This window comes from Grus americana, chromosome 2 (genome assembly GCF_028858705.1).
Source record: "Grus americana isolate bGruAme1 chromosome 2, bGruAme1.mat, whole genome shotgun sequence".
Lineage (NCBI taxonomy): Eukaryota > Metazoa > Chordata > Aves > Gruiformes > Gruidae > Grus > Grus americana.
This window is the reverse complement of record NC_072853.1, coordinates 21,964,136-21,990,109: the sequence shown is the minus strand read 5'-3', so window position 1 is coordinate 21,990,109 and position 25,974 is coordinate 21,964,136. Positions and strand designations below refer to the sequence as shown.

Genomic DNA, 25,974 nt, shown 5'->3' with positions numbered 1-25,974 from the left:
TGTCTGGCATATCGTTTGCTTTGATGAAAAAGATGATAGGGTATTGAGTGAACAATAGCAGGAATACACAAAAAAAAAAAAAAAAGAATGAAAAATCAGTTATCAATGTATGAATAGCTTGGAGTTTACTTTAAGCTGATGAAAATGATCTGGAACCCACTCCTGGAAAATGTGCTTTGTGAGTATCCCCACATGTCCCCCAACTAAGCAGGAGCTTACACACCATCTTCAGCCCAAGAACTTGCCCTGCTCTCCTCAGCCCTCCCCATCATTATGGCGCGGCAGAGATTACTTCCCCTCTCAGATTTTCTGGAATAACCTCTTGTGCAATCTCTAGCTAGTCTAACAGTGTCAAACCACTTATTTTAAGGTAATTTAATAATAGACTTTTCCTAAGCAATGTGATTTTGAAATGGGTTAAACCAGCAATACACAAGCCATCGGTCACATGGCTCTAATGCTCAGACCAGGGACTCACATGAGTCCAAAACAAGGTGCATGACTGCACCAGGGGAAGCTCCAGCCCAAAAGCATGTGTCCATGAATTGACCCAAGAGTTCAGCCTGTGGACAGAAGGGAAGGAATCCCATGGGCAGCCATGACCCAGCAAGCAGTTATTTCCGAATAAGGTTGTTATTACAGACCCCTTAACCCAGGGTCTCACACAGGCTCCGTTCTCCTTTTTAGCAGAGATGGTTAGGCAGGCACAACTCCTCATTAGAACTGTGAAACTGCTACCAGTGCTTTTTTAAACATTGATCCTATGTTTCATTAAAACCACCTATTCTCTCTGCAGTTGGAGGTAGCAGCTGTAGCTGGCTGCATAATTTGTTGGGAGTGGCATCTCCAACACAAAACAAGTTATGAAACATAAAGTGAAGTAGCTTACAGCAGTGAAAAGAGGCATTTCCACCTTTCACGAAAAGAAGGATGTGACAAACCTGTGCCTTGGGCAGTCACTTCATGATATCCGTTGGGCACTCAGTCAAGACTCCATAGAGAGGTATCAAGATCTCATTTTCCTGAGACCAAGTCAGGAGCATTTACATGGCTATCAATGATGATTATTCAGCTGAAAACTGTTAAACTGCTTTCCTGGAGACTGTTAGGAACCTTTCCCAGCTCAACTTTCAGGAGCAGTTCTTTATAGCAAGCATCGAGTTAGTGTTTTCATAGTGACTCAAACACTACCTTTATATCATATAAAGATTAGCTTCAGCTACTGGCCTCAGATATAAGCTTTACCCAAGCTCAGCAGTATTTGGATCAAGTTTTTCACTACAGCCCGTCAGAAGTGAGTTTCTGCAATCCTGATTCACTCTGAGAACTGTTTACTCATAGCTGTTGTGTCGCTGGCTCCAGACATACTGCTCATCCGGTGGAGTTCTGCTCACTGTGAGTAATGATCCACTGTCATTATTTCATTTCCTCAGATATTTAGAAAAGAAAATGTAATTGTCTTATTTTAATCTCAATTTCTGCTGTAGCAGTAAAACAGAAACAGTAATTAAAACCATGACTCAAAAACAAGAGCACAAATATTTATAAATGCTGATCTTTGTTTCTTTCCTGGCCCTCTGGAAGCCAGCCACAAGGAAGGACTATTAGCTGCTAGCTGATCTTCCTTAGGCAGAAGCAGGCAGAGCAAAGTATTGAGTGAGTTCAGCACAACACAGCTCTGAACTTGCTTTGTTCCTGCAGCACACAGATGTGTCACAAAAGGAAGGAACCTTCAGCACCCTAAAGACAAACCCAAAGAAATGTTACAACAGTTGAAGGACAGCATTATCAAAACTATGTTAATCACAGCATCGTTATCAGTTGAAATGCATTAAGGAACTGCCAGAACAGTAGGATCTTGTGCAGTGACATTTTTAATACTTAGTATGTGCAAGCAAAGTTTGCTAGTAATTCTGCAAGGATTAAGAAGAAAAATGGGAGATGAGGTCAGAAATGCACTAATTCTGAAACCATCTTCACTTTTTTTAGTGCAGACAGAGGGATCTATACTGCACTGGCAGAGTGGAAGAAAAAACCAGCAGCCATTACCGTACTGTTGTTCAGATTAGTAAACTGTCAGTTCCTCCCATTTTACAGTGGCCCATACAGGACGATATCAGCAGGGAAGTCCAGGAGCCAGGCCGCCCCAGCAGCTGCTGTGAGCTAGAGAAAATATTCCCCCAACAGAGGTTCATGCTGTAGTTTGTGACCCGGTGGCCTTGGCCACCTCCAGCCAGCAGACATCCACCTTGGTCCCAGAAAGTGTGTTGTGTTGTGGTGGGCTGACCCTGGCTGGAGGCCAGGTGCCCCCCAAAGCCTCTCTGTCACTGTCCATCCTCAGCTGGGAAGGGGGGAGAAAATATAATGAAAGGCTCATGGGTCGAGATGAGGACAGGGAGAGATCACTCACCAGTTACTGTCCTGGGCAAAACAAACTCGACATGGGGAAAATTAATTTAATTTATTACCAATCAAATCAGAGTAGGATAATAAGAAATAAAACCAAATCTTAAAAACATCTCCCCCCACCCCTCCCTTCTTCCTAGGCTCAACTTCACTCCCAATTTCTCTTCCTCCTCCCCCCGCAGCAGCACAGGAAGATGGGGAATGGGGGTTGTGGTCAGTTCATCCCACGTTGTCTCTGCTGCTCCTTCCTCCTCAGGGGGAGGACTCCTCACACTCTGCCCCTGCTCCAGTGTGGGGTCCCTCCCACAGGAGACAGTCCTCCATGAACTTCTCCAACATGAGTCCTTCCCACGGGCTGCAGTTCTTCACGAACTGCTCCAGCATGGGTCCCTTCCACAGGGTGCAGTCCTTCAGGAGCAGACTGCTCCAGTGTGGGTCTCCCATGGGGTCACAAGTCCTGACAGCAAACCTGGCCTGGCGTGGGCTCCTCTCTCCACGGGGCCACAGGTCCTGCCAGGAGCCTGCTCCAGCATGGGCTTCCCATGGGGTCACAGCCTCCTTGGGCATCCACCTGCTCTGGCGTGGGGTCCTCCATGGGCTGCAGGTGGATATCTGCTCCACCATCGACCTCCCCGGGCTGCAGGGGCACAGCCTGCCTCACCATGGCCTTCTCCATGGGCTGCAGGGGAATCTCTGCTCCGGCACCTGGAGCACCTCCTCCACCTCCTTCTGCACTGACCTGGGTGTCTGCAGAGTTGTTCCTCTCACATCTTCTCACTCCACTCTCCAGCTGCAATTGCTCTTTGTGTTGCACAGGAGTTTTTTCCCCTTCTTAACTCTGTTATCCCAGAGGCACTACCACCGTCATTGACAGGCTCGGTTTTGACCAGTGGCGAGTCCATCCTGGAGCCGGCTGGCATTGGCTCTATCAGACACAGGGGAAGCTTCTACCAGCTTCTGTAGCTCCCCGCTACCAAAACCTTGCCATGCAAATCCAATACACAGTTGTACTGACAGTTTGTAAGGGTGGACTGTAAGTGGGTCACTAAAATACTCTGCTTTAAAGGAACTGCCAAAAAACCACCCAGTGACACCAGCACACCTGAGAGGTGTCCCTGGTTGCAGCATATGGGTTAGGTAAGACCAGATGAGGATCCTTATCAGCATGCTGTATCACTGAGGAGAGCTATGGCCTTAAGTAATTGAAATGCTAGAACTCTCTTCAAGCTGCAGGATTGATTTCTGCATTGTCTATATGTACTTTACAGGTTTATTTGGTTCTCTAGCAGGGGCTAGGAGTGCTAATGCCAGTCACTGCCACAATTCAACTCAAAATGGCAAGTATGTGTAAAGCCTGCCCACAACTTGTTCTTGAAAACATAAAGGGTAGAAAAAGTTATTCCACGCAGATGACCGCAAACTATGTTCTTTCTCATTATAGCCCAAGCGGATGCAAAAATTCCTACTTCCCCACCCTTCTCTTTGGGCCCAGATCTTTGGTTAAAAGCTGCTGACCTGGCCAGCATTTGGGTTGTTATGAATGAACTTTTAGTGCCCTAACAGGCTGGTCATGGAAGAAAACTCCTGTTGCACACTGCCACTGCTTGTAAAGATGCTGTGGAAGTCTTTTTCCCTCCTGGAGCCCCAAAGGGGTTACGAAGTGCTGCAAAATTTCCATCGCTGAGAGGTAAAACCTATGCCTATAAATTATTTTATTCACTGTGTAAAATTTGACTAGTAGACAGACAGCATCCCAGGTGACCTCTCTTCAGGAATCCCAAACCTCTGAGACCAGAGCGCGAATCTGGAGCAAGGAAGACAGCCTTGGTGGATGAGGATCAAGTTAGGGAACATTTAAACAAAGTAAGTCCATGCGACCTGATGGGAGGCAGTCAAGGGTGCTGAGGGGGCTGACTGATGTCATTGTGAGGCCACTCTTGATTATCTTTTATCTATCTCCGTTCAGGAACATGGGAGAGGTTCCTGAAGAATGGAAGAAAGCAAATGTCACTCCCATCTTCAGTAAGGACAAGGAGGAGGATCCATGGAACTACAGTCAGCAACTAATCCTGGAAACTATTTGCAGGGAGTATTCAAGGTGGATTTACAAAAGGGAAGACATGCTTACCCAGCCTGACAGCCAACAGCGAGGTGACTGGATTGGTGGATGAGGGGAGAGCAGTCGATACTCTTTACCTTGACTTCAGGAAGGCTGTCAACACTGTCTCCCATAACATCCTCATAGACAAGCTGACAAAGTGTGGATGAGATAAATGGACAATGAGATGGATTGAAAACTGGCTTAACTGCTGGGCTCAGGGGGGTTTTAATCAGCAGCACAATGTCCAGCCAAAGTTCACTAGTGGTGTGTCCCAGGAGTTGATACTGGGGACAACACTGTATAACATAAAATCATAGAATAGTTTGGGTTGGAAGGGACCTTATACAGGTCATTTAGTCCAACTCCCTGCAATGAGGGAGGAATATCTTAAACTAGATTAGATTGCTCAGAGCCCCATCCAACCTGACCGTGAATGTTTCCAGTGATGGGGCACTTACCACCTCTCTGGGCAACCTGTTCCAGTGTTTGACCACCCCCATAGTAAAAAATTTCTTCCTTACACCTAGTCTAAATCTACCCTCTTTTAGTTGAAAACCATTACGCCTTGTCCTTTTGCAACAGGCCCTGCTAAAAAGTTTGTCCCCATCTTTCTTATAAGCCCCGTATTTCTTATAAGCCCCCTTTAAGGACTGGAAGGCTGCTATAAGGTCTCCCCAGAGACTTCTCTTCTCCAGGTTGAACAACCCCAACTCTCTTAGCCTTTCCTCGTAGGAGAGGTCTTCCATCCCTCTGATCATTTTCTTCATTAATGACCTGGAAAGAGTGCACCCTCAGCAAGTTTGCAGAAACCAGGAGTGGCTGATACACCAGATTGTTGTGCTGCCATTTATAGTGGCCTGAGAGGCTGGAGAAGTGCACCAACAGGGATCTCAGTTGTCACAGAATCTCACAATCCCAGAATCCCAGAATGGTTGAGGTTGGAAGGGACATCTAGAGGTCATCTGATCCAAACACCCTTCCACTCATCCAGGGTCACCTAGACCATGTCCAGATGGTCCAGAATTACCATTCTGTGATTCTGTAAACATCTGCTATGTGCGGCTATCAAGGTTGAGATGCTAGGGTCAATGGAGACCTGGTCTGACTTAATACACACTTACCTGGACCACTTTGCAGAATTTCCCCCTATATAATGCTATAAAGGATATGTTCTGCTAAAAGATCATTTCATTTGTTCATCCTATAATGAACAGAGACTTTTTCCATTTATAGATGGTCCACTGTGTCTAATTATACCCTTATATTATGCATAATTTAGATGCTGTGAACATTATGCTATGTTCATCTTGCTGCCTGCCAGCTTTCTGAACTTGTTCAGGAGCTGCTTTTGAAACAGCAGGGGTATGGCTGCTCTGTGGAGGGGAAGCCTGGTCTTACGGTGAGCCAGTAAGACCCGTTACTTCAGTGTTATCGGTACCTGCTGGAAAACCAGCTGTCTGGAAAATTACATGCAGGGACATTTCAACCAAGGGCAAATAGATAATGTTCATGCCAGCACTTCAGTAGTTGCTGATGGGACTGGACTTTACAAAGATACTGAGGACAGAACTGAGCCTGATGTACAGTCCTGGATCTTTGAAATCAGAGTCTAAACCAGAGTCAATCTCCAATTTAGAATTCCTTCAGTGTAGTAGGTAACATCTCTGCAATGGACCTAAGCACCTATGACATTTTTCAGAAAACCAAAGGATACATTTTATTCTAAAAATGGATCTGGAAGTTTAAATATAAACAGTAAAACCCTAATCACAAGTTAGTTCTGAAAGTGGCTGTAAGAGACAGGGTATGGAGGATGTTGTTTGAAAGGTATCATAAGTACTTAGTAGACTGTGGATAAGACTCCTCTTACTTTTTCTGTTACTTTGTCCTTGAAAAGTAGTGTATCAGCCTTTGATTTCCTCTGAAGTAAATCTGTAGTCCTCTGTATCAGATGGCCCTGATGACAACTGAATGAAAGGACTGACTGGTTCAATCCAATAATTGGTAGGATCCATGTGACCCATTTCAAATGGAAAGGATGGATGTCCAGAAGTATCTTCTTTCTCTCCCATACAAACAAATATGCATACAAACTATAGTGTCTGCAGAAATCAATAGTTTATTTAAAGTAAAATTTTAAGTGCCATAAAATCTGCCCTATGGTGTGATTCTGTTAAGCAGCCAAGACTAGAAAAACAATTTGAATTAAACAAGTCCTTGGTTAATAAAGATAATAATTTCAATTTATTTAATTTGCAAATATTTTTTATGCTAAAGGACCCCAAAACTTTGGGACATCTGTTTAAGCACACAGTCTCCTATGACCCCCAATGCAGCAGCATGGCTGTTTTTTCTCTTTCCTACCAATAACTAAGCACAAGTCATTTATCACCACAGAGTCAAATTCAGTTGGAATTTCTTCTCAAATAAATGCTGGGGGTATGGGTGAACTTCTCGTTTCTTATCTTTCTTGGGATATTTGTAAAACAAAAGTAAAGAAGGAAAAAACCCCGACAAAAATTAAAGCCTGACAATCGTTAATTGTCTGGTCGGCTATGACCACAGTTCACATGTGGTCGTTTCTTGGCAAACTTAGACTGGGACTAGGACCGCAGAGGTCTTCTTTAATAAAGATAATAAGTATTAATAATGAGATGTTTCAAACAGGAAAGAATACCTGCTAGACTATGGGTGTGGCAAGGATCAGTTAATACTTGTAGATTATTTTGAAAATGCAGGTGCCACATCAATATCTATGCTATTTTATCTCTCATTCAAAAATACTGAAGTACAATTCTAAAATCTCATACAAAAGTAATATTTTAAATTTAGAGACCATCCTGCTCTACAGACTATATAATCTGTGTGTCTTTGTTGGATATTTAAGGTGGGTACCATTCTAAGCACCATATTCTGACAGATTGTCTACAGAAATCATAGAAACATAGAATGGTTTGGGTTGGAAGGGACCTCAAAGATCATCCAGTTCCAACCCCCCTGCAATGGGCAGGGACACCCTCTGCTAGACCACGTTGCCCAAAGCCTCATCCAACCTGGTCTTAAACACTTCCAGGGATGGGGCATCCACAACTTCTCTGGGCAACCTGTGCCAGTGCTTCACCACCCTCACAGGGAAGAATTTCTTGCTAACATCTAATCTAAATCGACCCTCCTTCAGCTTAAACCCATTACCCCTTGTCCTGTCACTCCACTCCCTGATAAACAGTCCCTCACCAGCTTTCCTGTAGGCCCCTTCAGGTACTGGGAAGCCGCAATTAGATCTCCCCAGAGCCTTCTTTTCTCCAGGCTGAACAATCCGAACTCTCTCAGCCTGTCCTCACAGGAGAGGTGATCCAGCCCTCTGATCAGCTTCGTGGCCCTCCTCTGGACTCGCTCCAACAGCTCCATGTTTCTCCTGTACTGGGGCCCCCAGAGCTGGATGCAGTACTCCAGGTGGGGTCTCACCAGAGGGGAGTAGAGGGGCAGGATCACCTCCCTCGACCTGCTGGTCACACCTCTTTTGATGCAGCCCAGGACACAGTTGGCTTTCTGGGCTGCAAGCACACAGTACTGGCTCATGTTGAGCTTCTCATCAATCAATACCCCCAAGTCCTTCTCCTCGGCGCTGCTTTCAATCCATTCCTCGCCCAGCCTATAGCTGTGTTTGGGATTGTGCCGACCCATGTGCAGGACCTTGCACTTGGCCTTGTTGAGCTTCATGCAGTTCGCACAGGCCCACCTCTCCAGCCTGTCAAGGTCCCTCTGGATGGCATCCCTTCCCTCCAGCGTGTCGACCACACCACACGGCTTGGTGTCATAAGCAAACTTGCTGAGGGTGCACTCGATCCCACTGTCCATGTCGCCGACAAAGATGTTGAACAGTGCCGGTCCCAGCACCAACCCCTGAGGAACACCACTTGTCACTGTTCTCCACTTGGACATCGAGCCGTTGACCACAACTCTTTGAGTGCGACCATCCAGCCAATTCCTTATCCACCGTGTGGTCCATCCATCGAATCCGTGTCTCTCCAATTTAGAGACAAGGATGTCGTGCGGGACAGTGTCAAATGCCTTGCACAAGTCCAGGTAGATGACGTCAGTTGCCCTCCCCTTATCCACTGACGCTGTAACCCCATCATAGAAGGCCACCAAGTTTGTCAGGCACGATTTGCCCTTAGTGAAGCCGTGTTGGCTGTCACCAATCACCTCCTTGTTCTCCATGTGCCTGAGCACAGTCTCCAGGAGGGTCTGCTCCATAATCTTTCCAGGCACGGAGGTGAGACTGACCGGCCTGTAGTTCCCTGGGTCTTCCTTTTTAGCCTTCTTAAAAATGGGGGTTACGTTCCCCTTCTTCCAGTCGGCAGGAACTTCGCCAGACTGCCAGGACTTCTCAAAGATGATGGCGAGTGGCCTGGCCACTTCATCCGCCAGTTCCCTCAAGACCCGTGGAAGCATCTCATCAGGTCCCATGGACTTGTGCACCTTCAGGTTCCTTAGATACTCTCGAACCTGATCTTCTCCTACAGTGGGTGGTTCTGCATTCTCCCAGTCCCTGCCTTCTGTGACCTGGGCAGTGTGGCTCAAGGAGTTGCCAGTGAAGACTGAGGCAAAGAAGTTGTTGAGTACCTCAGCCTTCTCCATATCCTGGGTAACCAGTTCACCCGTTTCATTCCGGAGGGGACCCACATTTTCCCTCGTCCTCCTCTTATCACTGACATACCTATAGAAGCTTTTCTTGTTGTCCTTGACATCCCTGGCCAGATTAATTTCCATCAGGGCTTTGGCTTTCCTAACCTGCTCCCTGGCTGCTTGGACAGTTTCTCTGTATTCTTCCGAGGCTACCTGTCCTTGCGTCCACCTCTATTTACACAGATCTCAGTAGGAACATTTGTAGGGTAAAAACAATTAGAACTTCAAAGTTATTTGGGCACTGAGTTGCTGCTAGTTTCAATGGGAAGCACCAAAATAGCTTAGATGTTCCAGACCTAAGGCATTATTCAACATAACTTTAAGTCTTTGAAATCTGGGCCCAGAACTCATTTGCTGATGTCCATTACTCTGCCAGAAAAAAGGTAGAAAGTGGCACTTGCAAATTATATACTAATTTGGTCTTGTGCATAAGTTACTTCCTCATAAATCTTTGTCAAAACCAGAATAATTTCAAAATTGTAGTGTGCCTGACTCATTGAGGGAGGGTATAGGAAACAAATTACTCATGTGAATTCTTTTACTAGTGCCCATCTCGGTTCCTCACCAAAATCAAGAGACAAACCGCACTGTGAAGATCCTTCATGCGCTTTACAGGAGGGCCTGTAAGTAATGCTTTAATATCAAGGAAGTGTGGATAGTAATCATGGATTGAGTTAGCTGTTCTAAGGTAAAAGGACTTGCTTTAAGTTAATTGTTGTCACCTTACTGATTGGAGGGTCTATTCCTAAAGTTCATAAAGCAATTTAGTCCTAAGCTCTCCCAGAACTATGTATAGTGATTTTATGGGTAGGAGAAGGGACTATAACCTCTCATGTTCCCTTCCATCCCTCACAGTGGAATTTTCTGTGTTTTGTAGAGGGTTTTTTTGTCAATAGGCAAACAACCATTTGAGTTTCCGAAACCCTACCTCTACTCCTGCCTCTGCCTGCACTTTAAGGGAAGCATAGGTCTGTGTGTCTGCTGCATCACAGCTTCCAAATGTAACTCGGCCCATAGTGGTATAAGTGAGAAAATTTGATTTTTTGTCCCATGTTCCTTCCATAGCTGTCCATTTTCTATGAATGCCCAGGACACATTTTCTGTGTCCTGCTCTGAGTGCCCGGCTCAATCAAATGTAACCTGTGCTTGAAATGGAGAAGCACAGGGAGAGGTTCATCTTACCTGACTTTGGACAGCTCTGTCTGAGTTATCCAGACTCTATTCATAGTGGAGATAAAGCAAAAACTCTCACAGGATGCAATCCATCTCATGCGAGGCTGGACTTCTAAAACAGGTCTGAAGTATGGCTCTGGGTAACTGCCCTTTTCTCCTCATTGACATAAAGACAGATAGCTCAGTTGTGGACATTATGCTATTAATATCTGATATTAGATGACATTTAACCAATTTGTGGCATCGTCCAGACTTCGTCATATCTTGCAGTGTTCAGAATTTTCCTAAGCCATTTTAAATACATAAAGAAAAAGAGATCTTCATCAGTCGTTATTTTTGTTTTGGTTTTTTTTGCATGTGTATAAATCGTTGTTTTATTCGCATTGATGTGTTGTTTAGTATTTCAGGTTTCTGTGTGCACACATTTGATTAGATATTTTAGTCCTTGCCTGTGTTTGTTGTGTTTAGTACCATTTACTCTCCTTCCCGTTGCAGTTAAAAGCAAATAATATGAACATGATATGACAGGGGTCTCACCGAAGCCCTGGGGATAGTTACAGTAAAGTTGCTGTTTATCTGATGGGGCTTTTGTTTCTTTGCTGAATGCCCTGCATTGACCAAAGGAAATAATGTGGGACTCCCTCCTGTATTTTTGCCTCTTACTAAAGGGTAGTTCTGCAATGTATTTTTTGATGGTATCCAAAAAAGGGAAGTAATTCTCTTCCATTTCAATGTAACTGATCTAGGCTAGGAGAGAAGGCTGCTGAAACTACCAAAAAAGGAATTTTTTTTTTCTATACTTTTATTGTGTCCTTTCTCTTCCTGAATTCCTGTATAAAATCCAAACAGGATTTATGAGGCAAAGATCACTGTATAGCTGAAGCTTTAGCATCAATGAGGTACAAGTTTCCCATTTAGCCTAATGTCTCTCTTAATAAGACTTTATTTTTACGTATGAGGATCTTGTGCACTGCGCAGGGCAAAGGGCCTGCCAAACTGCCACACTCCTCCTGAGATCAGCTCAAACAGCAGTGCTGCACAGAGAAAAGCTGTGTCAGACTTCGCTGAGGGCGCAGAAACTGAGTGGTACTAAGCAGTCCCAACTCAACGGGACTTGTAGTCCCCAAGATTTGTCTGCATTAGGTCTGTGTCAAAATAGAAAGTAAACTTCAAGTTCTGACTGTTTGTCATGCTTTCCCAAATCAGCTGTCTCCCTACTGAAAAAGCTAATTATTTAGTAGATCCCATTCTTTTTCTCACTATACATTTTTAGGAGACATTAGCTTCTTCCATTATATTAAAAAATGGCAAAGAGTTTGCATGGGTGGCTAATCCATGTACTAGAAATGTAGGCCTGGTGATCACCTCTAAGCAAGCGGTAGCCTGGGTAGAGAAGGTTTCAGAAATACTCCCTGCCAATATAAGGAGTTTCAATCTATCACAGTTGGACTGGATGATTGTTGTAGGTCCCTTCCAACTGAACTATTCCATTCCATTTCGTCTGTAGCAAGCCACCATCAGATACAGGGTGAGAAGGGGACTAGGAGAGGACCAAATTGGTGGTGAAGATGGCCACCACTTCTTGGACAATGAATATGGAGGGGTCTGCATAGCAAGTAGGGAAGAAATCATACACGGTGTGAACACATACTGTATAAAAATGACATAGCTCTAGCACAGGGCTCCTGGGTCAGCTGGAAAGACATTTTCTAAGGACTCTTGATGCTATGTACTTATCCTCTGCTTACTTAAAAACTGTAGCAAATATTTGAAATATCACAAGCCGGATCTTAAAAACTCTTTAAAATATTCCTCTTTTAAAAATGAAACTAGAAAAATACCTCTTAATTATATTGCATTAATTTCAGTACATCACAAGCCTTAAGAAGTATGGCCCAAAATCCTTGCTGGTTCTCATAATTGCTCCTTTTGGCATGCCATATGGTAGATGAATATCACGCTTCCAGATTTGAGTTTTTCCTACAGAGGGAAACTAAGGTATAGAGAGGTTCCCCTTGGACCCTACAGAAAAATCAAGTTCAAAGGCAGAGTTTGCATTTCCTCTCTACATCTACATCACAAGAAACTACAGTGGAAAGAAACTGGCACTTAAGAGCAAGAAACTACTTTCTAAGAATAATTCTTTCCTTATGCTACATAAATAGTGGTAGCAACCCCCACATTAGTTCATGTTATAGGACAGAAGAAAAAAATGCTTTGCTTCAGACTGCAATTGAAATGAAGGTTTTGTTCTTGCCAGCCTCCTATTAGAATTTGTATCTGCACCTAGCAGCTTCAGGAGAGCTTTTGTGATTTATGTTTTCAAGAGGAATCCTTCCAGAAATCTCACAAGGTTTACTATTTCTTTAAGCACTGAATTAGCCTCTTTTAGTCGAGCCAAAGATTTATTTGTACCTCTGAACCAGTGTTATTTTCCCTTCCCAAGCATTCACAGCTGTTTAAGTGCCTACTGATACAAGAATTTTCAGCCACTGCATATTTTAGGTTTAGAGTTTTCATCCTTTGTCTGACTCTCCCGTGCTGAATATTTACTTCTGTTGCTGATGTCTTATGGGGGAAAACAGAGGTGTCAGACAAGACACAGAGATACACGCTGCAAGCCTGACTCTGACCCCGGCAGTGGCTGAGCCCAGAGACAGGCTCTGCAGGGGACGGGGATGGGGACGCTCCCTTCCCAACCTCCAGCGATCACTCAGAGACACCTGAGCATCCATGGCACAGGCTCCAAAAATCAGTGGCTCCTTATGATGCCTTTCCTGCCTTAAAACTCTGGGTTCATGCAGGTTAGGGACAAACCTGCCATGGATGTGCTGAGCAATGCGGTGACCTCACGTAACAGCTTTGACTCTGCCCATTAAAGGAGACTTTTTATTATTTTTAAATTCTGTCCATATTTTGCAAGTTTCCAGCCTCCTGGTCCAGAAGTACAGCTTTTGTTAATTCTAAGGCTTCATTCATGACTCTCTCTCCAATTCTTAGATGCAGTGATGCCAATCTCCCAGTCACATATTGCAGCCAGTTACCGAATGTTTATAAACATTAACAGGAATACACTACACCCATACACACAAAACCATGCAGAAACTATGCTTGAGAACAGCTGTGAAATCAGTGCTGCAAAAGAAAAATCAAAATGTGTTATTTTCTTACACGGAAGTTTTTGCAGAATATTACATAAGTGCTATCTTTTTAGCATTTGATTTTTTTATGGCTTCTTAACTCAAGATCAGAGCTCCAGATCTATTCAAAATACAGGGCAACTTTTCTTAGATCTACCAAGAAGATGTGGTATCACATTCCATTTAAGGATCTGACCTAAGAAGTTCAGGATTCACTGGCTGTTAGGTATGGTCCTGCTCAACCTCAGGATATGAACATCTTTTTAATTAATTCCTAAAAATGCCTCCTTAATTTCTAGTTCAGTAGGAAGAGGGCAAAGCAAACTCCACGTAAGCAAAGGATAGCTGTGCTCACCGCAAAGCCCATGGCTTGTGTGCTACCTCTCCTCCCCATTTTGCTTGCACCGCTTTCCCAAACACATGGTGACTTCTACATATTTGGGGGATGTTAATTAACTTATTTTGCTCCTGTGAAGGAGCTTCTAATTGCTGTTATACTCCATTTTACAGCTGAGTTCACCGAGGCCCTGGAGGGAAGGAATTTCCTCAGCCTTCCCAAGCAGAGTGATAGTGCCAGGGACTCAGCCCACCCTGACAGCTATTGCCCCCCTTTAATCCCTACTGAAGCTATTTAAAACACTCAGCACCTTTCAGGATAGCCCTCAGCACTGGAAAGGATCAGGTCCTAGTGAGGCCACGGAAAAGTAGCACACCAAGCACAGCAGCCCAAGAAGGTCCCAGCTGGGGTCAGACGCCTCCTCTGATCACCCTCAGCTCCTGCTGCATGCAAAGCCAATAATGACATAACTAATAACTAATTACAAAGAGAAGAAGGGGAAAATAGTGCAGTGAATGCTAGCAGAATTCATAAAGGCAAATGCCAGTAAAATACAGTATGTGTACAAAATAATAGTTTAGCTCCTGGCTACCTGCTGTGTTCAAGCTAAACAAAAGACAAAGTAATATCTTCAGGATGTATTTGCGAAGACAACTGTTCCCTATTATACGATAAAATTGCAACAGTTTATTTTATTTAATTAGTATCTTATTTGTTCTAGTATGTTAAAAGTCTAATATGCATATAAATTAGTCTTGCAGCTTGGACAAATTGCGCTATAAATATTGTATTGTAAAAGACGACGGAAAGATGTGTGCACTGGACTGTCTCCCATCAAACCGAATTGAATCTCACGGACATACTCTGTAATTTACTGTACGGGCATGCTGGTACTGGCAGGAAAGATGGTGACAAGTACAAGCAATTAGGGTTACAAATGTATATGGGTCAATAGGTAGCTGTGCTATCTCAGGAGAGACCCAAAGAAGGAAGGATGCCTCTGAGACACACTTTCTTCCCTCTGTACTGACCTACCTCCAGCTGAAAAAGGAGAGCTTCATTCCAGCTTCATGCTGCTCCACTTGTCCTTCCTTCCCTGGCAGCTGCTCTGGATGCTCCCCGTGAGTCAAGCCGCGCTCCCCTACATTGGGGTACCAGTGAGAAGTTTCCATGCACCACCCTGGTGCCCCTGTAAGGCAAAGCCAGCGTCTGTGGGGAAGCACAGGAGGCTTGCATCCCCCTCATTCTCTCCTCATACATACACAAACATATGTACATATGAGCCGCTGTGTCTTTATACCAAATGAGAAATCAAAGTGTACAAAAAGTAAAAGGACAAAAATAGAATCATAGAATCATAGAATGGTTTGGGTTGGAAGGGACCTCAAAGACCATCTAGTTCCAACCCCCCTGCCAAGGGCAGGGACACCCTCCACTAGACCACGTTGCCCAAAGCCCCATCCAACTTGGCCTTGAACACTTCCAGGGATGGGGCCTCCACAACCTCCCTGGGCAACCTGTGCCAGTGCTTCACCACCCTCACAGTAAAGAATTTCTTTCTAACATCTAATCTAAATCGACCCTCCTTCAGCTTAAACCCATTACCCCTTGTCCTGTCACTACACTCCCTGATAAACAGTCCCTCACCAGCTTTCCTGTAGGCCCCCTTCAGAAACTGGTAAGCCGCAATTAGATCTCCCCGGAGCCTTCTCTTCTCCAGGCTGAACAGCCCCAACTCTCTCAGCCTGTCCTCATAGGAGAGGTGCTCCAGCCCTCTGATCAGCTTCGTGACCCTCCTCTGGACTCGCTCCAACAGCTCAATGTCTCTCCTGTACTGGGGATCCCAGAGCTGGACGCAGTACTCCAGGTGGGGTCTCACCAGAGGGGAGTAGAGGGGCAGGATCACCTCCCTCGACCTGCTGGTCACGCCTCTTTTGATGCAGCCCAGGACACGGTTGGAAAAAAAAGATAGAATACCTTTTAGAGTCATCTCTTCCATGTTTATTTTTGTGATACTGGGGATGAAGATTTGGGTCTCACATGGGGCGGTTCAGCCCCCGTGTGAGTCAGACCTGCATTTTTTGCAGTGTGAAGTACTACTGATCAGGCAGTTAAAAGCACATCATTGTCAATAGTGTGACCCTGTAGCTAACAGTATTTCTGTTTTCCTTTTAGTTTCTGTTTTAGTTTGAGCCATCGCAGTGTCAGCAGCAATCAGAAGAAAATGCGAACGTTTCTCTCAATAGCCCAGAAGGCCTGGGGAATTTTTATATCCAAAAGGAAGCCTGGTTGGAAGTATCTGATGCAGCTTTTTGCAGTTTGCTCTGCAGTTAGCTTCCTCTCAAGCTTTCTCTTATTCCTTGGCATGCACTTCTCCCTGACACCCCACTCTTTGTGTCCCTTACTGATTTCTGGATTCATCTGGATCTCGCTTTCTGTCGCGCTCTCCTGTTCCAAGCACCTGCGCTGTTTTAGCATCCTGTTCCTTCTTTCTTGTGGACTACGAAATGGCAGGAATGCTCTTATTACTGCTGGCACAGGTGTCGTGGTGGCTGGCAACATCCAAAATATTTTTCACAACCTAAAGGTTCTGGCAGACAGTATAACCTGTCATTTAGAGTATGAGCAATTTGCCTTGATAAAATATTATGTTGAGGCAGTAAAGTGGATTTATGAGGCGGCCAAGCTTTCCACCGAACTATCTAATCATATAGCATTCCTAAAGCATGAATTCACACCATCTTATTCAATTTCAGGTGATGCATTAAAACAAGAGCTAAATGACACAAAGCAAGAAATCCAGAGAGTTGCTAACCAGATATCTTTTATGCTGACTGTACTGCCCTGTATAGGCCAGAAAGTATTGCCTATAGTGGGGATTTTTCTAGCTTCTATTGGAACTGGCCTCTTTATCAAAAAAATTTTGGGCTCTAACAGTGCCAAATTTAAGAATTCTTATATCACAAAACAGTTCATCGCATTTGATGAGCATCAAAAGCAACAGCAAAGACCCTGTCTTCTGCCACTTAACAGGAAAGAAAGAAAAGATTATGTGACAATCCCATCTTTCTGCCTCACAAGGAAGGACAGAAAAAACATGCAGTATTTTTTTCTCCCTGTAATTATTCATCTTTGCATCTGGCTTCTGTTTGCTGCAGTAGATTATTTGTTTTATTGGTTAATTACTTCTGTGAATAAACATCTCCAAGAAGTACCGGATCTAGAGATTCAACTCAGCCTCTTTCAGCAAGTAAGTACTTATCAGTACATTATACTTAGTTCAGTGTTGAAAAATTTCCCTTTTTCCCCTTCATCTTCAGCAGCTGCATGAGCAGACATACAGCCAATAAGCCATCAGTTCTTTCATGGCATTATCATTTGTTTCAAAAAGGGCCATTGCCTTTACAGATACGTACATTGGATGGAACCAAACAGTTCTCTGCACTTTCCAAAGTGTCATCATATTTCCAGAGAATGGTAAATATAGGGAGAAGGACTTTCATTCCTCCATTTATATATGTGGAGAAGACTGGAAGCTTAAAATTGGAAACTCACAATGCTGACATTTGTGAAGCACCACTTTTATAGTCAAAATGCCACTGTGGCACTGATGTAAGAGATGCCTACCTTTCTTTAGCTGAGTAGTGTGAGGAGCTCGTCGTTTAAAGAAGCATGGCTGCGTACACACAGAATAATAACATGTTGCTGAAATCTCAAGGTTCTTCTAGCAGGAGCAGCAGCGGCATGGAGAATCATAGAGTAATAAGGTTGGAAGAGACATCTGGAGGCCATCTAGACCAACCTTATGCTCAAAAGAGGGCCAATTTCAGAGTCAGATCAGATGGCTGAGGGATGTGTCTGTCAATACTTCCAAAGCTGGAGATTTCACCGCTGGAGCGTGTGACCTGTGTGATGCTGTGTGGGCAGAGGAAAACTGCCCAGTTTGATAGCTTGCAAGATCAGGCTTAAAATGTTTCCCAAAAGCATATAACCCTTTGATACTTTCAAGATAAAAAGATTTCAAAGGGACACTTTACTGTTAGTACAATATGATATATGGTCCTTCTTCTGTAAATTTTTTCTTACTCAGCATTTTCTGTTACTTCCTCTTAGAGCTCATAATAATGAGAATTCATTCCCATTTCTCCCCATCCCCAAAAAATTCTTCCAGCCAAAAATAATTCCACAGAGTAAGATTATTAAGCAATGCAATAAATGCATTGTTTGAAATTGCAATCAAACAGAACAGGACATACAATCTTTGGCAGAGAGATTCTTGTTCTCATCTTTCCATTCATGACATATTGAACCTCTGAGCTGGCTTCTTCAGCCAGACCACATTTTCTATGACATGCTGCTAAACCATTGCAGGTTCAGCTTACACAGTGCCATGGTAGACTGGTGGTATGGTGTGTCATGGGATGTTCATCTGGTTGGGACTGAACCATGAAGGGGAAGGGAGACACAGTGCACAGCATCCTTGAGGAATGGGAGCACTTCAAGCAAATGTGAACTACTAATGAAATTAGCTGAAATTAAGTCAGGCCGCTGGTCAAATTCTGTCATACTTCAGATGATGATATTCTGTATTGTATATCAAAATATCAAACTCTTCCATGGGATAAAAATTAAATTATTGTCCAGTTTTATTGAAACAAATACTAGAAAAATTCAGTACCTGTATGGCAGACATAAGCCAAAGGTTCCAAGCCTGTGTCAGTGGAAAACCACTTTTCCTAGTGGAGGCTGTCAATTTGTAATTGTTACCTTTCTAATTGTTACCTGAACTTTGTTTTAGGAAGGTAGGTGCAAAAGCCATTGGATTCACTGTAACTGTGCAATCATCATATGTATAGCAAGTCAGACCCATCCTGGAGAGGTCACATTCCTGTGCAAAAGCAGAGAGGCTTTCATCATCTGGTCAGTCAGTCTAATGTGGGATATATTGAGGCAGATTACTATGTGTCGAGGCAGATTACTACACATGCTAAGATCCTTTAGGCTTCATATAAACCCTGTTGCTGCACAGCTGCTGTGATTTAGCATCACCAAACCAGCATGTGAAATGGTCCTGGTCCCCTGGGATATGATCCCTGAGAGAAAAAGGATTCAGGAGAGCTGGCTGATATTCAAAAATCACCTGCTCAAAGCTCAAGAATGGTTCATCCCAGCTGAATCAAGCAAGGCAGCAGGAGGCCAACACGGATGAGCAAGGAGCTCCTGACAAAATTCAAACGTAAAAAAGAACCATAGAGGAGGTGGAAGTTGGGACAGAGAGCCCAGGAGGGATATAGAGACACTGCCTGACTGAATAGGGATGGGGTCAGGAAAGCCAAAGCCCACCTGGAGCTGAATCAGGTGAGTGTGGTGGGTTGACCCTGGCTGAAGGCCAGGTGCCCACCAGAGCCGCTCTCTCACTCCCCTCATTCACTAAACAGGGGAGAAAAGGCATAACGAAATGCTTGTAGGTCGAGATAAGGACAGGGAGAGATCACTCACTAATTATCGTCACGAGCAAAACAGACCAAACTTAGAGAGGGAATTCATCTAATTTATTACTAGGCAAAACAGAGTAGAGGAATGAGAAAATGAAATCAACTCTTAAAACACCTCCCCCCACCCCTCCCATCTTCCCGGGCTCAACTTCACTCCCAGCTTCAACCTTCCCCCCCTCAGCGGCACAGGGGGACGGGGAGTGGGGGTTACGGTCAGTTCATCACACGGTGTTTCTGCCGCTTCTTCATCCTCAGGGGGAGGACTCCTCTCATCGTTCCCCTGCTCCAGCATGGAGTCCCTCTCACGGGGTGCAGACCTTCAGGAGCAAACTGCTCCAGCGTGGGGTCCCCCACGGGGTCACAAGTCCTGCCAGCAAACCTGCCCTGGCGTGGGCTCCCCTCTGCACGGGTCCACTGGTCCGGCCTGGAACTTGCTCCAGCGTGGGCTTCCCACAGGCCGCAGCCTCCTTCAGGTGCCTCCACCTGCTCCGGCGTGGGGTCCTCCACGGGCTGCAGGTGGAATCTCTACACCCCCTCATCCCTCCTCCATGGGCTGCAGATGGACAGCCTGCTTCACCATGGTCTTCACCACAGGCTGCAGGGGGATCTCTGCTCCGGCGCCTGGAGCACCTCCTCCCCCTCCAGCTGCATTGACCTTGGTGTCTGCAGAGTTTCTTACATCTTCTCACTCCTCTCTCCGGCTGCAAAAGCTCTCTCTCCAAGTGTTTTTCTACTTCTTAAATATGTTATCACAGAGGCGCTGATTGGCTTGGCCTTGGCCAGCGGCGGGCCCGTCTTAGAGCCGGCTGGCATTGGCTCTATCAGACACAGGGGGAGCTTCTAGCAGCTTCTCACGGAAGCCACCCCTGTAGCCCCCCCGCTACCAAAACCTTGCCACGCAAACCCAACACAGTGAGACAGGCAAAGGGCAGCAGAAAGGGCTTCCACAGGTCTATCTGCAGCAAAAGAAAGACGTGGAGAAATGTGGGTCCACTGCTAAGTGCAGTAGAGGTCCTGGTGACAAAGGACATGGAAAGGCCCAAAGTACTCAATGTCACCTTCAGCTCTGCCTTAACTATGAAGACCTGCCTTCAGAAATCCCAAGCCTCTGAGACGAGGGCAAGTCTGGAGCAAGGAAGACAGCCTTGGTGCAGGAGGATCAGGTTAGGGAACATTTAAACCAAGTAAGTCCATGGAACCTGATGGGAGGCAGTCAAAGGTGCTGAGGGAGCTGACTGATGTCATTGTGAGGCCACTCTTGATTGTCTTTGAAAGATCATGGTGCCTGGGAGAGGTTCCTGAGGACTGGAAAGAGTGACATGTTACTCTCATTCAAGGAGGGCAAGAAGGAGGATGCAGGGAACCTCAGTCTGGTCAGCCTCACCTTGATCCCTGGGAAAGTGATGGAGAATATGATCATGCAAGCCATTTCCAAACATGTGAAGGCCAAGACAACTATTAGGACTATTCAGCACGGATTTATAAAGGCTAAATCATGCTTGGCCATCCTAACAGCTTTCTGTGATATGATCACTGGATTGTTGGATTAAGGGAGAACAGTGGATGCTGATGGTGCATTTATTAAGGCTTCCAATGCTGTCTTCCACAACATCCTCATTGACAAACTGATGAAACATGGGCTAGATAAATGGAGAGTGATGTGAACTGAAAACTGGCTGAACTGCCAGGCCCAAAAGGTTCTGATTCATGGCACAAAGTCACTTCTGATGTCCCCCAGGAGTAGACACTGAACCTATACTGTTTAACCTCTTCATTAATGACATGAATGCAATGTTCACTCCTGTGGAAACCTGGTTGACTCTCCCAAAACAGAAAATTATGCCATCATCAGATTGTTTCTAGTTCCCCAAGGAAGGCTAGTCACATTAAAATGTAAAATTTAATTTCAACAGCATTGTCACAACAAGCCTCAAGGCTGCTGATCTCAGGCAGTCTAGAAAGCTGGCTGGGTGAGCAGAACAGACTCAGCGACTTCTTGAGATGTTTCTTCTCAGTATGAACAGTAAAGTTCTTCATGCACTTGTACCGCTGTTTCATATTGAGTCCCTTGCTCATACGTTGGTTCAGCTTAGGGGTAAAATGTACTGAGATCGACTGGAACAGGATAATGTCAAGGAAAGGCTAACGGGCTGAAAATGGGTAGCATGCTTTGATCACCTGATCTAACAAACAGAAGCGCCCAGCCTCTGTAAGGTGGTTAGAAGATCCACCCTGACATGGTCAGAAAAGAGGGCTAGGTGATTCAGTTTTCCTACACGCCGAGCAGAAAGTTGCCTGCCAGTATGAAATACTGGTCCCAGCAGCATGTTTAATTTAGTCCCTCTCATTCAGCATTTCAGTCCACAAGCAGTGCAAGACATCAGCTCTTCTAAGCAAAGGCACCTGTTCAAGGAGGAGAGGTGGCTTTGTTTGCATGATAACCTTGTCATCAGAGCACCTCACCTACCTAGGTGGGTGGGAAACACTGCTGATCATGTACTGACCCACAACCAAAAGGACGGACACACTCTGCTCTGCTGTTGTTCTCTGAAGGAAGGACCCTCCAACAGAGGATCTGAGCAGATTCATGGCAGTGGGAATATACTAAACCATTATAGCCAGATTAGCTAAGTATTTGTCTGTCACAGCCACTGAGGAGGTAAGTTCTTAACAGTCCAAATTGTGGGACAATCTCCCAAGGGAAATGTTGAAAATGCAGTCTGAAACATTTATAAATAGCCAATAAATATATTATTATGAGTATAGCATATATAGACACTGGATGGATTTATGGTCCTTTGTAAATCTGAATGTCCAATGAGAGAAATGTTAAGAAAGGAGGGAATCAGTACTATAATCAACTCTTTTTTCCCCTTTTCTTGTGCAGAGGAATGAGAACAGCTTTATCATTGGTATGAGAGAGCATATTGCAAAGACTGATCCTTTCAAGATCTCTTTGTTTAAGCATGACTGCATCCCTCAGCCAGAGCTCACTCTCTCCACAACATGGATCCAGCTTGGAGTCATCTTCTTCTTCTTAATAATTTTTGGGTTATTCTCTGGCCTCCTGACCCAACTAAAAGTACTCATATCAACTTCATTTTATCCTGACACTGAGATGAAACGGATACTTTATTTGCATGCAAAATTACTCAAGAAAAGAGCAAAGCTAAAAGAGAAAAGTGGGAAGAACGCATTTGCTAGAACGGTAAGCCATCAGCTCTAGGGAAAAGAAAAAAAAAAAAAATCTTCCTCTCTCAGGGTGGTAGCCAGATCCAGGAAATACTTAAACACTTGTTAACTTCAATTATGTGCTAATAGACTTTCCCCAGTGCTCTCCTGCACAGAGGCCGGAGACAAGTTGTCTATTGGTGAGATTAGATCATATAATTGTTTTGTTCTGTCCTTCAACTCGCATGCATCAGACATGACATGTGTACACCCAAATGACTATGTGCTGGCAAGAAAATACCCCTCAGACTTAGATCTCTCCAAAGAAGAAACTTGGTTTCCATGAATCATAGAACCATAGAATCATAGAATGGTTTGGGTTGGAAGGGGCCTTAAAGATCATCTAGTTCCAACCCTCCTGCCATGGGCAGGGACACCCTCCACTAGACCAGGTTGCCCAAAGCCCCATCCGACCTGCCCTTGAACACTTCCAGGGATGTGGCTGCCATGAACATACGAACATATGAAAAGCACCTCCAGCACAAAGAGTATTCCTGCAATCTAGACAACAAATGTTAGGCATTTGTGAGCAGCCTCTTAATGTTGAGAAAGATGTTCAGTTGTTGCTTAGCAAAACAGAAGGTGATAGATTTCTGTTTTAAAACACAGTGGGAGTGGAACTGCAAATACCATTAGGAAACAGAACTTTTTGCTTGCAAAAACATTCACCCTGTATATATATGTATATATGTATATATGCACTAATGGAAATACAAACACACATGCATATATTTATGGCAAATCCAGATAGATAGCTGCAGACACATATAGTTTTTTTTGTTTTTTTAATAGCCTTTGATACTGACTATACATGATATTAGAGTCTGGCTGACCCCTAACTCAATAATACTATGATCATAGCATCATATTTCTGTCTTTTCAGGTCAACTTTTGGTTTCCAATACTCAAGGCAAGACAGGCAGTGAGGAAGAGAGAAAGGACTGTGGCAAATGACAACATGGTGTGAAAGAGACCAAATGAATCTTTGGAAAAGGCCGAGAAGCTCTAGCTCCACAGGGACATGTGTTTTACACCCATCTTTCCTAAGGAATTTCAATTTTAAAATGTAAAAATAGGATCAAAGGCTAATCAGCAGTATTTTGGAAATGTTGGGGGAAAAAGTCATGGGAGATAGTGTGCTTTCCGTTGCAGAGAGCTCCGTGTTGCATTAATACTAATTTTTCAACTTGGGGTCTGCATTGTCTGGTACTTTAGAAAGCCATGGAGGGTCTGTTCTTCTGTGTAAAAGCAATCAAACAGCTTGGAGCTTTTAGGATTGCAGCACAAACCTCTTTGGGTTGAACTAAGAAGACATCATGGCAGCAGCAGGTTTTTCTTCTTCACATTTGCCAAACACAAAGATAGAAGACACAGCAGAGACTGTCCATTGGCTTCTGGGCTGGCCAAAAACCTAACTAGAGGGCTTGGATGTTTTTCGACATTTCTATCTATTTTTCAACCCTCAGCTGCCCCAAACCCTTCAGCCTGGTTCTTTCTCATCCCTAGTTTCATATACCTGCTCCTGCCTCTGCAGCCATCTCTTCTGCAGGGCCAGTGCTCTATACGCCCTGTCAGTCTTCTAGCTGACCTCTCACTCCCACCTTCTCCCCCCACTTACTTTTGCTGATTTGTCTCTCAGAAGTTTCTCATTTTAGTCTCCCACCTAGAATTCCTCACTTGGTCTTAGTCTCTCACTTTCACATGTCTGTAGACTGCATTGCTAGTGCAGATTGTTCTGTATCTTTGGTAATCATGAGAGAGGTAATGTAGCATGCGCAGAAGTGAGAATGCTCACGAGAGCTAGAATACAGAGGAATCAGGTGTTGTGGGTGCAAACAAGCTGGTTTTGAGGTGTAGGGGCATATGAGCAGAGGTGAACAATGCTTCAGATCTTACAGTCTGAGGGAGCTTGCAGAAGTGGCAAAAATGGGCTTAATTATGTTGCTAAAGGCACCATTGACTTCAGTGAAACAAAATTGAGCCAGTACTGAGTGCTTCACCTGTTCAACTAACACTGATGATGTGACCTTCAGATGACACAAGAACAGATGCTAAGAGCAGAAACACATAGGAATGGCTTGACTGATGTGGCCTTAGAGATCTAATGAAGAGCTAAAAAATTCACCCAACACGCAGTGTACTCTTGAGTTTCAGCCACAGCCAACTTCTTTCTTTAGGCTGCATAAGAACAGCAAACTCTGCTCTGTTCCTCTGTAATATGTGCATGGTCCCAGGACAGCCATCGATCAATGTCGATTTATTTAAAGCTTTTCTGTAGCAACTCTCAGACGTTATTTTCCACCTGAAACACTGAAAAACACCAAGCCTTTTTTTGGGGGGAGTCTTCCAAACAAAGCCTCACTCCTCCATGGACGTTGGTGGTTCAGGTTGCCAGTCTGCCAGCAATTTGTCTCTAGAAAATGGGGCGCTAGATTAATGCCATGCATTATTGAGGGTTGTGCTGAATGTCTCTGAATGGCCTGGCTATGTTCTCTTCTGCTAAAGTGGGACAGCCTTGGATAGTAGTAGAACATCATTTATATCCCGGGTACAACTGTCAAAGACCAGTAGCAAACAGCATTTTGGTGAAAAAGGAGCAAAATTAAGGGTGCTCTAAATTTGTTTTCACAAAACAGACTAGATGTCCAGGTACTAGTGACAAGAGGATATATTCCTTTAGTTTTGTTATCACTGCAGATGAAAGGAGAAAAGGAGTTAAACATCAGCAAGGGCTGAGAATTTTTGGCTGAGTCCTGTTAAGTTCATTGCTGGTAGGAGTTGGATGTGCTCCTTTCAGTCTCAAAGGACAAGGTGGTGAGAAGCCCTGATCTCCTACTGATTACAGTGCCCAAAAGCAGGGACAGGTCTGACTGACAGCACTACCACAAAACACTACTCACTTCACTTGGCATCAGGAGGCAAAATTTGTCTTGGAGTTTCTTGCCTTTCCTGTTTGATGGTGTGTAGCCACCCAGCATACCTTTCCTCTCTGTTGTTCTGCAAGCAGCAAGTGAAAGCTTTGCAGCACATGGGAACGGTTCATCGAAATGACTCAGATGGGGGTCAATGGTTGGGATAGAAACCTAAATGGGTTAGGTTGTTGAGTTTGGGAGTACACCCTCAGGACAATACCATGTCTGTACTTTGTATTTACTTAAGGAAATTAAGCCTAGTGGGAATGGCTGATTGTGAAAAAGAGCCATTAGGCCTTGGTAGGATAGGTGATACCTTGCAGGGTTTAAAGAACAGTGTTGTACCTGAATGCTGGGGCTCCCACCACTAACTGGCAGGGCAGCTTCCCGAGTATTGCTTAGCTTGCTCCCTCAAATTGGCAAGAGTCGTGGCAGTGATAAAAGGCAATCCTTCTTGGGAAGCTAATTGTACTTCTGTACAAAATGTTCA

The 25,974-nt window shown here is 44.5% G+C and overlaps 1 protein-coding gene across 1 annotated transcript; it reads left to right on the top strand.

The window, feature by feature from the left end:
• Positions 1–9,784: 9,784 nt before the first annotated feature.
• Positions 9,785–23,915, top strand: DCSTAMP (dendrocyte expressed seven transmembrane protein). Its single transcript, XM_054818512.1, has 4 exons — positions 9,785–9,819; positions 16,022–17,096; positions 22,229–22,549; positions 23,456–23,915. Exons 2-4 carry the CDS (start codon positions 16,071–16,073, stop codon positions 23,537–23,539), a joined length of 1,431 nt encoding a protein of 476 aa, XP_054674487.1. The 5' UTR covers positions 9,785–9,819; positions 16,022–16,070; the 3' UTR covers positions 23,540–23,915.
• The last annotated feature ends 2,059 nt before the right edge of the window (positions 23,916–25,974 follow it).